The sequence below is a fragment of the Leucoraja erinacea genome, chromosome 2, assembly GCF_028641065.1.
Source record: "Leucoraja erinacea ecotype New England chromosome 2, Leri_hhj_1, whole genome shotgun sequence".
Taxonomy (NCBI): domain Eukaryota; kingdom Metazoa; phylum Chordata; class Chondrichthyes; order Rajiformes; family Rajidae; genus Leucoraja; species Leucoraja erinaceus.
The window spans coordinates 23732197-23744950 of NC_073378.1; the positions used below are offsets into that span (position 1 = coordinate 23732197).

General features: G+C 41.4%; 1 protein-coding gene across 2 annotated transcripts in view; it reads left to right on the top strand.

Moving 5' to 3' along the window:
- The window catches only part of hacd1 (3-hydroxyacyl-CoA dehydratase 1), a 43946-nt gene that overhangs the window by 11705 nt on the left and 19487 nt on the right, over positions 1–12754 (top strand). For both annotated transcript variants that reach the window (XM_055652998.1, XM_055653007.1), the window contains exons 2-5: positions 3671–3788; positions 3880–3898; positions 3980–4068; positions 6245–6366. In XM_055652998.1, the coding sequence (XP_055508973.1) occupies positions 3671–3788; positions 3880–3898; positions 3980–4068; positions 6245–6366 (348 nt within the window). The remainder of the gene's footprint in view (positions 1–3670; positions 3789–3879; positions 3899–3979; positions 4069–6244; positions 6367–12754) is intronic.

A 12754-nucleotide genomic window follows, 5' to 3' on the forward strand; every position in this document is an offset into this window, starting at 1 on the left:
ATCTGCCTCCACCAACCCCAGGGACAAGGGCATGGGACAGCTGTGCGTCCCATGCCTTTGCCACTCTGTGTAAAAAAAAGTCTAACCATTTGGATAGAATAGGTTTGGAGGGATATGGGCTAAACAAGCAATGTATCTGGGACTCGTTATATTGGTGAGGAAGAAAAAAATCTTCTGTCTTCTCTTGGATACTGATTATAGTAAAGTTGCTATTTTTCTCTCTTGGTACATTACTCCAGTATGCAGTGTTATACATTTTCTTCTATTCTTTGCCATATGTATTTGAATAGGATTAGCAGCTTAATTTGATATTTTTGATTTAACCACAGTTCTGCTGATTTGCAACTTGAGCTGTGATTTCTCAAACTTCAGACAGAATCCACGCTGCCAATGGCAAATAAGAAATAAAAATAAAATAAAAGCATTACTGTAACTGAGCTGCTTTTGAAATCCTGATCAAAAAAAGCTGATAAATTGGTGCTTAGAACCAAATGTTCCTTCTATAAGGAGAGTTCAAAGAGGGATTTGCATATTATATCAGCACACAAATCCAATTGGACAAATATCCTATTTTGTAAAGCAATTAATTTTCACACAGAGAGTGGTGAATCTCTGGAACTCTCTGCCACAGAGGGTAGTTGAGGCCAGTTCATTGGCTATATTTAAGAGGGAGTTAGATGTGGCCCTTGTGGCCAAGGGGATCAGAGGGTATGGAGAGAAGGCAGGTACGGGATACTGAGTTGGATGATCAGCCATGATCATATTAAATGGCGGTTGCCGAATGGCCTACTCCTGCACCTAATTTCTATGTTTCTAATATCATTCATTTTTAAATGTATTTGGAAAACTTAAAAGTGACTTCCTTTGGTCAGGCACATTAGATAGAAATAGTTTAGATCAATGTGGTTCAAACACAGGCAATTAGGACTTGCTCAAATACACATCTTGATTGGCATGGATAGGTTGGTCCAACGGGTCTGTTTCTATGCTGTATGACTTGATTGCTCTACTTTAAATACATCTGGTATAGAGATATCAATTGGATTGTGGAGGAGTTGGGTCAAACCTCTGCATGGTGCGATTACTTGAAGGAGCACAAGACAGTAAAAATATAATTATTCACCATCTGGAAATCCTAATAGACAATAGGTGCAGGAGTAGGTCATTCGGCCCTTCGAGCCAGCACTGCCATTCAATGTGATCATGGCTGATCATCCCCAATCAGTACCCCATTCCTGCCTTCTCCCCATATATTTTTTTTTAATTTATTTTATTTATTCCGAACAAGTAAAGACATTAATAGTAACAAAATCAAAATTATCAAACAATTGGACATTACAATCAATATTTACAAGCAATGAAAAGAACAAAACGCAAATTTCCAATGTCCAACTCTGTGTCTGTACAAGCTCGAAAAGGAGTGAGAAGAAGAATAACTTATTAAATCTCACCCCTTTTCCCCAACACTTCTACCATATTTAAAAATCAATTAATTAATAATAATAATACTACCCCAGGCAATTTCCCATAATACCTACAGACATATATATACATACAACTATTATACACATACAAACTTCATATATGAAGTAACCAAACATAAGTAAACAATTGTAAAGCAATAGATAAACATTAACCCCCACTTGTCAACCATCCCCTCCATCCCCGGTACCCCTTGAAAATTATTTTTTTATATATCATTTTAAAATGATTCATGTTTGTACATTGCTTTAATTCCTCGTTCAATTTGTTCCACACTCCTACTCCACAAACCAAAATACAAAAGGTTTTTCTAGTCGTACGGACTCTTTGTTTCTTAAAATTAAATATTCCTCTTAAATTGTAACCCCCACACGTTCGTTAAATAATTTTTGAATGTTTCCAGGTAAATTGTTATTTTTGGCCCTAGACATTATCTGAGCTGTTTTGAATGTAACCAAATCTTCTAATTTTAATAATTTTGACTCTAAAAATAATGGATTCGTATGACCCAGATACTTGGCATTATGTATAATACGAATTGCTCTTTTTTGCATCATGGTTAATGAGTGTATCGAATTTTTATAGTTATTGCCCCAGACTTCTGCACAATAATTTAAGTAGGGTAAGATTAATGAACAATAAAGAATGCGGAGTGATTTGTAATCCAGAGCCTGCTTGGCTTTGTATAATACAGAGATACTTTTTGACAATTTTAATTTTACATGTGATTTCCAGCTTATTTTATCGTCAATTATAACCCCAAGAAATTTATTTTCATGCACTCGTTCAACTTCCACCCCATTTATCTTTATACTTACTAGTTTATTTATTCTGCAATTACCAAATAACATTATTTTAGTTTTACTCAAATTTAATGAAATTTTATTCCTATCAAACCATATTTTCAATTTACCCATTTCTTTTATTATTTTATCCAATAGCTGTTTTAAATTCTCCCCAGAACAAAAAATATTTGTATCATCTGCAAACAAAACCAGCCTCAAGGCATTGGACACATTACAAATATCGTTTATGATATTGATATATATCATGATAAATAATCCCCTGACTCTGCTATTTTTAAGAGCCCTATCTAGCTCTCTCTTGAAAGCATCCAGAGAACCTGCCTCCACTGCCTTCTGAGGCAGAGAATTCCACAGACTCATCACTCTTCTGTAAGAAAAAGCATTTCCTCATCTCCATTCTAATTCTTATTCTTAAACTGTGGTCCCTAGTTCTGGACTCCCCAGACATCAGGAAAATGTTTCCTGCATCTAGCGTGACCAAACCCATAACAATCTTTCAGCATCTGGTTCAGGTCAGGGTTCCTTTGCCTTTTTCTATTGGCTGGATTCCCATTTTCAGGCACTGGGCTTCTGGTTCCAATGGTCCCACTTCACAAGCCAGGTCCCTCTTTCCTTTAATCCTTCCCACTTGGCCCTTTGTTCCTGCACTGGATTTTAACCAGTTCTGTTGGCTGTCCTCCCTTTTAAACATGCCCGTGTCACTGGGATGTTACTGTGAACGTCGCTTTTTAAAACAAAAGTAATTGGAAGCGTTTTGGAGTCTCAACAAATAAAAATGTAGGAAAGGCCAGAAAATCTTCCAGCCCAGCACCACCAATGTCCCATGAGTTTCACAAATGGATTTGTGTGACTCATTGAAAATAGCATAATAGATTTCAAAACCTATGACTTTGTATGCTGTCTTTCAACATGTGTTCAATTTAAGCTGTACCATTGATGTCCATTGTCGCCATTGTCTAATAATAAGTCGTATTTAGATAATGGTGCCTATAAAAGGATACAATTTTCGTATTAAAATGTATTGTGTAACACCGACATGAACAGTGCTAATTTAAATATCACCCTAATCTGTTTTTTTCTTGGTGAATTGCACTAATAAGAGGTTAGGCTAACAATTGACCTACCTTTAATAGGTTTTCTGTTGCTATTACTGTGAATCATTACTTCCTGATATCACTCCTAATTATGAATATGGTCTCCAACCTGTTGTACAGTTTGATGATTTCTGTTTTAATGTTGTGGCTTATTCCTCATCCTATGACTTGCTTCCTCAGAATAGATTTGTCCTTCTGCTGTTAGTTATTCATTTGTAAAATCTAAAAAAAGTAGTTCAATTTGCAACATGCGTTTTATATATTTTGTTGATGTTTTTCTCTCTCAAGGTGGCTGGTACTAGCTGTGGCCATGATCCGGTATTCTTACCAAAAAAGAACACACAAGGGATTGTACAGGAATATACAAAAGACACTCAAGTTCTTCCAGACATTTGCATTGCTAGAGGTAACATTTTTTTTTCCTTGCTCTCTATATGCAGTACAAATTTTACCTGTTTGTAATAAGCTCACTTTTTCTTTCTTTTACTACTCCCCAGATTGTGCACTGTGGAATAGGTAAGTTTGTAGAATTGATACAGCTTTAAATGTGGAATTTTGTCTTTATTAATAGCTTAGTAACTTTTCATTTTGTTTTAGGTATAGTGCGTACTTCGGTGCTTGTTACTGGGGTCCAAGTCCTGTCCAGAATTTTCATGGTGTGGTTTGTTGTTCACAGCATAAGACCGGTAAGTTTACCTTGAGTACAGAGTACGGTAGGCGGCGCGACTCTCGTCAGCAGCGGCCTCTGCAGCCCGTCTGCGTTTTTATTATTTTTTGTCTATGTTTTTATGTAGTTTTTGTTATTTTTTGTTGAGGTGTGTGTGTGGGGGGGTGGGGTGGGAGGGAGGGGGTAACTTTTAAATCTCTCCCTGCACGGGAGACCCGACCTTTTCTTTGTCGGGTCTCCGTTGTGGTTGGGGCTGCAACGAGGAGCGGCCTCCAACAGGAAGACCGGGGGCTCTGGTGCCGACGACTCACCTCACCGTCGCGGAGCTGGCCGAGTCGACCTGGTCAAGAGCGGGTGGAGCGGTGGTAGAGCGCTGCTGCGGCCCGACCTCCGGAGATTCGGAGGCTGCAACTGTGGGTCTGGCGGACGGCGGCACCGGGAGCCCGCGGGTCCCTGGAGGGAGACCGCTTTTCAGGGCTCCCGCAACGGCGACTTCTCCCGCCCGAGTTGCGGGGTTGAAGAGCTCCTGGAGCGGGGCTTGACATCACCGCCCCGCACGGCTTGGAATGGCCGCGGGACTCTGCGAGCGCACGCCGGGGGCTCTAACATCAAGAACCCGGTGTGCGACCTTGCATCACCCGGCGTGGCTTTAATGGCCGCGGGACAATCGCCATCGCCAGCCGGGGGCTTTGACTTTGACTCTGACATCGGGGGGGGGGAGTGCAGTGGAGAGATAAGTTTTTTGGCCTTCCATCACAGGGATGTGATGGATGTTTATGTAAATTATGTTGCGTCTTGGGTCTATGTGTCTGTAATGTATGGCTGCAGAAACGTCATTTTGTTTGGACCTCAAGGGGTCCAAATGACAAATAAATTGAATTGAATTGAATTGAATTACCTGTTTGTCTTGTCCCTGTTATTTGTTTTGCTTCTACGAGGAATCAAAGGAACTAGTTGTCAGATAAATAATGCTCGTTCCCTTAAAGACAAATCTACTCTTCCCTAGTCCTGCTGCTGGTGGTATAACCTACTTCTCTTGGGAGATAGAGAACTTGAATCCTGATATTGGCTTCAAACACTCCAGTTGTAGTTCACAAAATCATGAGTCATAGGATCAGAGGAGAGCATGCAGCCCGTCAAGACCATGCCAGTGAAATCCATCTAGATTCTCCACCATCTCTTAAGCCATCTTATTTCCTAAAATGGAGAATGTGGTATAGTACACAATAATCTGAACGTCATTCCAAAATGTGTATTATGACTTCCTTGCCTCAGTTCTTGCACTTGCAAAGGCTAGGAACTTGTGTGCTTTTTTTTTTTAAAGCACCATAATGCCAATTTCGGTCGTTTTTTAGTGTACTATACTTCCAAGTTTTGTGTCATACTGATATTAGGATGCTGCAGTTAATAAATGCAATTGTCAGTGGGAATGCGATGGAGAATCCCACTATGAACTATCTGTCTATGGCCACCGGCACTGTTATACCAAGGCCTAAAAGGAGGTGAGGAGCAACAATAAATCATACACACCCAGGCACATTGTATCCTTCTAGGCGCCATGTCCAATTCTACAACTTCAATTAGCTCGTGTTATCTGCCTGTATTCAAACTGCAGGAAGTCATCCTCGCCATTAGCACAGCTTGTCCAAATGGAAAAGGACCACCAGCTGTACATTTTCACCATTTTTACATTCCTATATCATCACACTCAGCCGCCATTAATATATCGACTACAATTTGAGCCTGTGACAACTCTAGCCTTGCCCAATACCAAATATTCCTTTTATCCTCAATATCCCTTCTTTCACTTTCTCTGCAGCTTTAAACTAACTTAGATTTTTCTCTTTCCTAGTTCTGATAAAGGGCCTTCAACCTGAAACGTTAAGTCTGTTTCTCTTTTCACAGATACCGCCAGACCCGTTGAGTGATTCCACTATTTTCTGAACTAAAATCTTATTGTTTGACGTATATAAATCTAAATATGGAGATTTTTTATTTGGAACGCATGGAGTGAAATGTTACGACATCAGCACATGCAGTACATTGTGCTAAATTTTGTGATCTTTTGTGACAGGTGGTTTTACATTTGTATACATATTTCTTTAAATGATGCAATTCTGAATCTAGATCTAAACTCTTTATCATTTACATGCTTTCTAGCTGAATATGTATTTTTTTCATGTAAAAATCTGCAGATACAGAATGAAGAGAGTGTCGTTCTTTTCCTGGTCACTTGGGCATTGACAGAGATTACCCGATATTCTTATTACACATTCAATCTGCTCAACCATTTGCCTTACTTCATTAAATGGGCCAGGTGGGAGAAAGTGATGACCTATGTATTGCTTTGTGATGTGTGTGAAGTAAAGGTTTGCATGCTTTATGCTGGCTGCTGCAGTTACTAATGGAGCTTTAGCTGGAGTGAAATGGAAATAGCTACTTGCTGTGAGAATCGTGAGTTGAGATGAAATTGCTTAACCTGCACCTGTTTACTTTCATATGGAGCATTAGATTGTCTTTGACATTTCATCAAGAGATACTTACTGAAATTGCTTTTTGGTAAGGTTGCTTCATTATAAATTGAGCGACTTCGACGTGAGATATCTACACAGCTGTGATATCCCTAACGTATTACTGTGAATCTTTTGGATTTCCCTTTGCTGAAATAATTTGTCAATTTGGAGTCGCCGTCCAGTTGGGTTTGGCTGCCTTGCCTGCAGCTGTCCGTCCTTTCATTTCTTTTTTTAATTTTTAGTACTTTAAAAAGTGTTTTTGGAGGTGTATTCTTTTTACGTGTGGGGGGTTGGGGGGGGGGGGGGGACTGTATTTCTCAGTCCCTACCTGTTCGGAGAGGCAGCTTTCTTCCAAGCAGCAACTTCGACCCGTCCTCGCGGCCTACCATCGGGGCCTGGAGCGGCTTTTCCTGCAGGGACCGGCCAGAACCTCGGCTTTGGCAGTGGCGCAGCGCTGGAGCGCTGTCACGGAGCGGGCGATGCCTTGCCCGGGTCGCCGCGCTGGAGCTCCGGTGAGCTGAGTCCGCCGATTGAACATTGCGGAGCTGCGGGACTGTGGAGCGACTAGCCGCAGGCGGCGGCGCTGACTTTAACATCAGGAGCTTGGGATCTCTCGCCAGGATCGCTAGTAGTGGAGCTCCGTCCAGTGCGACCTGTCGGCTTCGGAAGCCGCGGTCTCCGGCAAGGAAGCGGCCGTTCCAGGCATCCCAAGCCGCTGAGAGGGTTCTCCCGACGCCGGAACACCACCTCCCGGCGAGAAGGGCCTGAAACATCGGGCCGTCGTAGAGGCGACTGCAGAGGCCTCAATAGGCCCGACTATGGGTGGACAAGGGGATGAGGACTGGACTTTGTGCCTTCCCTCACAGTGGGAAACATTGTGGGGAGGATGTTTTTTTGTTTTATGTAAAATTCTCCTTAATGTTGTTTTGTATTCAAGTGTGCTGCAATGGCAACTTGAATTTCACTACACCAATTGACAATATGTGACAATAAATGAACCTTTGATCATCCAATCTGTGTGAATATATGACTTAAAAACCATGACATTTATGGCAGTAATGCCCATATTTATTATTTCTAGGCACTGTAGTATTCCAGATGTTTAAGTAACATCAGTTAAATATTATAGAATTGTTTAACAACTGTCTTACTCTGCATCCATTGGTAATAATGAATGTTGGCTTGTTCTTTGTTTTGTGCAATGTATGCCTGGATTATGAATTGCAAGGGAAGAGCATTCCTTGGAATTGGAAATATAAACCAGTCTAAGTTTTAGATTTTATTAGGGCGAACAGGAATGTTGCAAGATGACAACAGCAAAAAGGAATGTTGTAAAGATTATTTTTAACCAATTCTATTGATCTGCGAATTAACATTCATCTTTATTCTCCTGCCCTTGAATGAATGACGCTATAAGTACTACTGAAGGTAAAATAATATAGTTAAAATTCTTCTTTTCAATTTTATTGAATTGTTCATAACAAGATTTAGCTTAATTTACTATTGTCACATGTACTGAGGTACAGTCAAAAGATAATAGACAATATGTGCAGGAGTAGGCCATTCAGCCCTTCGAGCCAGCACCACCATTCACTGTGATCATCCACAATCAGTACCCCATTCCTGCTTTCTCCCCATATCCCTTGACTCCTCTAGATATTTGATGTGAGCTATCCAGTCAAAGAAAAGACTCTACATGATTACAATCAAGCCATCCACAGGATAAAGGGTATTTCATTTAGTGCGTCAGATTAAAGATTGTTCAAAGGTCTCCAATGAGGTAGAAATGAGGTCAGGACTGCACTCTAGGTGGTGAGAGGATGGTTCAGTTGTCTGATAACAGCTGGGATGAAACTATCCTTGAATCTGGAGGCATGAGTTTTCAAAATTCTGTACCTCTTGTCTGATGAGAGAGGGGAGAAGAGGGAGTAATCAGGGTGAGACTGGTCCTTGATTATGCTGTTGGCCTTGCCAAGCCAACATGAACAGTAGATAGATCCAAGGAAGGGAGATTGGTTTGCAAGATGGTCTGGGCTACGTCCACATCTCTCTGCAATTTCTTGTGATCTTGGTTGGCGCTGTTCCCAACACAGGCTGTGCTACATCACGATTAAAAATGCTTTCTTCAGCACATCTGTACAAGATAATGAGGGTTGTTGGGGACATGCCAAACTTCCTAGATCTTCTAAGGCAGTAGATGTGTGTGTGTGTGTGTGTGTGTGTATACTTCTTTGCCATTGCTTCACATAGCTGGTCCAGGACAAACTGGGTTGATTGATGATGGGTTGATGGCATTGGGCTGATATGATGAGAATTTTGATGGCAGGCCTTGGGATGAATACTAGCTGGAGATATAGTCTCAGAGGAAGGAGGGGCATTGAAACTTGTCGATTTTTAGTGAGATTGATGCCTGGATAAGGTGTTAGGTGTTGTAAGAGTGAATGTGGATAGGTTGTTTCCAGTAAGTGGGCCAAGAGTCTAGACTTATGACCATCAACCATCTCTACATTGGCTCCAAAGCCTGCTTTGAATATCACAATCAGAGGATGGTACACAAATCTGTGGAGTGAAGTCATTGGGTATTTTTAAGGGGTGTAGATTGATCGAGTCTTGTGGAGGATTACCATTGGGTGTTATTTTGGTTTGTTGTGGGAATAAAGCAGAGAGGAGTGGATTCCAAATTCCAAAATTTGGGGCTTAGTTGGGATACTGGTATTGAAAGGAACGATAGATCAGCCATGATTGAATGGCAGAGTAGACGATGGTATGCTCAAATGGCCTAATTCAGCTCTTATATATAACATATTATTACTACATAAGTGGGGACCCGTTGGGTCCCAGTCACACGGGTGGGCTGATCCCCCAACGCAATATTCCACCTCTCCACCTATTCCAATATTGGTGGCCAGTGGAGGGGGGGGGGGGCTTTCTGGAGTGCTGGTATGTGTGTTGTGGGCTGAAGGGACTGGTCTCCAGAGGGCTAGTATGGACATTGTGGGCCAAATGGATTCTTGGGGTGGCTGTTCAGTCCCTCAAGCCTGATGTGCTGGCAGCTCACACGGCTGGTGGGCTGGCAGTTGACCCACGGCTATTCCTTGAAATTCCATTTCAAGCAGGGTGCAAGACCACCAAATTCAAATCCATTTTCCTACCATTTCAAGCAGGGTGCAAGGCCACTAAATTCAAGTGAAGTTTCATACCATTTCATGCAGGGTGCAAGGCCACCACATTCAAATACAGTTTCATACCATTTCAAGCAGGGTGAAACCACAATAAAACCACACAAAACACCACACTCACAGTTCAGTAGACATTCAGTGTGTTCAGTTGATTCACAGCTCAGACAGAGTCGTGACCTCTCCCTCCCCCATCATGCAGAGACTGAGCCACATCCACACTTCCGGGTTTTATAATCCCTCCCCTCTCCCACCGGAAAAGGTGTGGCCTTCATGGCATGATTGACAGGAGAGAGATTCTCAACATTTTTTAAACACTAATAACATTTTTATATTTCAATCCTCTGCACCTGATGAGTGGGGAGAGTGAGTAAGATGGCCAAAAATCGCAGCCGTAAGTGGTAAAGTACCTAAAATCAATATACGGTGCAAACAGGAAGTTGTCAAGTTTAGACCACCAACCATTTGCAGTGCTTTTACTTCAACCCAAACCCCCCAAACAACCATTTGCAGTGACTCGTGGGGTACTGCAATGCTCAGTGCTGGGACCCCTGTTATTTACAATATATTTTAATGATTTGGACAAAAGAATTAACTGTAAAATCTCCCAATTTTGCGGATGGCACAAAGCTGGGTGGCATTGTGATCTGCGAGGAGGATGCTATGAGGCAGCAGGGTGACTTGAATAGGTTGGATGAGTGGGCAGATGCATGACAGATGCAGTATAATGTGGATAAATGTGAGGTTATCCATGTTGGTGGCAAGAACAAGCAGGCAGATTATTATCTCAATGGTGTTGGATTAAGAAAAGTGGAGGTGCAACGAGACCTGGGTGTCCTTGTACGTCAGTCACTGAAAATAAGCATGCAGGTACAGCAGGCAGTGAAGAAAGCAAATGGCATGCTGGGCTTCATATCAAGAGAATTTGAGTGTCGGAGCAAGGAGGTCCTACTGCAGTTGCACAGGGCCCTGGTGAGATCGCACCTAGAGTATTGTGTGCAGTTGTGGTCTCCTAATTTGAGGAAGGACATTCTAGGCAGCGTAGGTTCACCAGGTTAATTCCCGGGATGGTGGGACTGACATATGATAAAAGAATGGATGACTGGGCTTATATTCACTGGAAATACGGATGAGGGGGGGCCTTATAGAAACATATTAAATTCTTAAGGGATTGTACAGGCTAGATGCAGGAAAAATGTTCCTGATGTTGGGGAGTCCAGAACCAGGGGTCACAGTTTAAGAATAGGGGTAAGCCATTTAGGACTGAACTTTTTCACCCAGAGAGTTGTGAATCTGTGGAATTCTCTGCCACAGAAGGTAGTGGAGGCCAATTCACTGGATGTATTCAAAAGAGAGTTAGATATACCTGTAGCACTTGGGGCTAATGGAATCAAGGATATGGAGAGAAAGCAGGAACAGGGTACTGATTTTGGACGATCAGCCATGATCATATTGAATGGTGGTGCTGGCTCGAAGGGCCGAAAGGCCTACTCCTGCAGCTATTTTCTATGTTTCTATGTTTATGTTTCTATGAGATGCTGAGACATCTGTGGAAAGGAAAACAGAATCGATATTTCTTGTCAATGGCTCTTCATGAGGACTCGTAAAAATGAGAAAACAAGTGTATTCTAAGTTGCACAGGGTTTGAGAATGTGATAGAGTGGAGGCAAATTTTGTTCATTTAACAATTACTAACTGCCAACAGAGAAGAAGAAGAAAAACCCAGCAAAAATGTTGGAACTGTTGAATGCAGTGCATAGCAGTTAATGGGGAATTGTAAGTACAAGAGAATGTTGGTGGGACCACACGACACGACACGATACGATGGAACATTATTTATTCCAGGAGCGGAATTGATCTGCCAACAGTCATAAAATACACAGAATACATGAAACATGAAATTAAAGTGACGAGTGGAAAGGATTAGGGATGTGCAAAGATTTGGGGGGGGGGGGGGGGGGTTGAGGGCAGTTGGTCTCAGTCTACCCCATGGTATTGAATTTGGACGATCAGCAATGATCATATTGAATGGCGATGCTGGCTCCAAGGGTTGAATGTCCTACTCCTGCACCTAATTTCTATGTTTCTATGGATTAATGCACTTATGTCTCTATTATGCAGGGAAGGTTCGCTGGTTTGCTTCCTGAAATAAAGGGGAAGGTTGCATGAAAAAAGATTGAACTAGTTGTGCTTGAACTTAATGAGGTATATTAAAATGAGAGATGACCTAGAAATGTATAACATTCTGATGGTAGTGACAGAGTGAATGTAGAAGGGGATGGTTCACTTGGAGATTTCTGGAACTAAGAAGCACAGTTAAGCTTCAAGTGTCCCCATTTCACATTGAGCTCAGGAGGAATTTATTTTCTGAACGTCATGAATCATTGAAGTTTTGCATCACGGAGAGCTGTGGCATCTGATCCATTGACTAAATTCAAGCAGAAGTTGGCAGATAATGAAACTACAAAGTAATCTAGGGATGTAGAATGAATGGGGAAAGTGTGGTTGAATGGTTAAGTGCAGTTTATCAGTGAAAGTTGGATCAGTCATGATCTTGCGGAATAGGTGGCAGACTGTAGCCTTCCAAGGAAAGTTATGCATTATACTCTCTTGGGTCCAATTTTGGATGAATTCTATGGATAAGCTTAATTCAGTTGAGTGCTTATTTAGTCGACATTCATTACAGACAATACATTGGAACAGTTTAAATATCTACTCAATTACAAAGATGATCCTTCCATAGTTGAAGGCTATAATTAAATTAAATCGCTTTTTTCTGTTAAACGTTTAACACCATTGAGGGTGTTAACATTTAGGAAGTGAAAACAAAAAATGTATTAATTCTTTCCAAATAAGCTAAATGTGCAATGGAAATTACTTAGCAGTTAATCATAATCATAATTGTAATTTGTTAGCCAAGTATGTTTTACAACATACGAGGAATTTGGTTTGCCATACAGTCATAATAAAAAGCAGGCAGACACACAACTACATAAAAGTTGACATACACATCCAC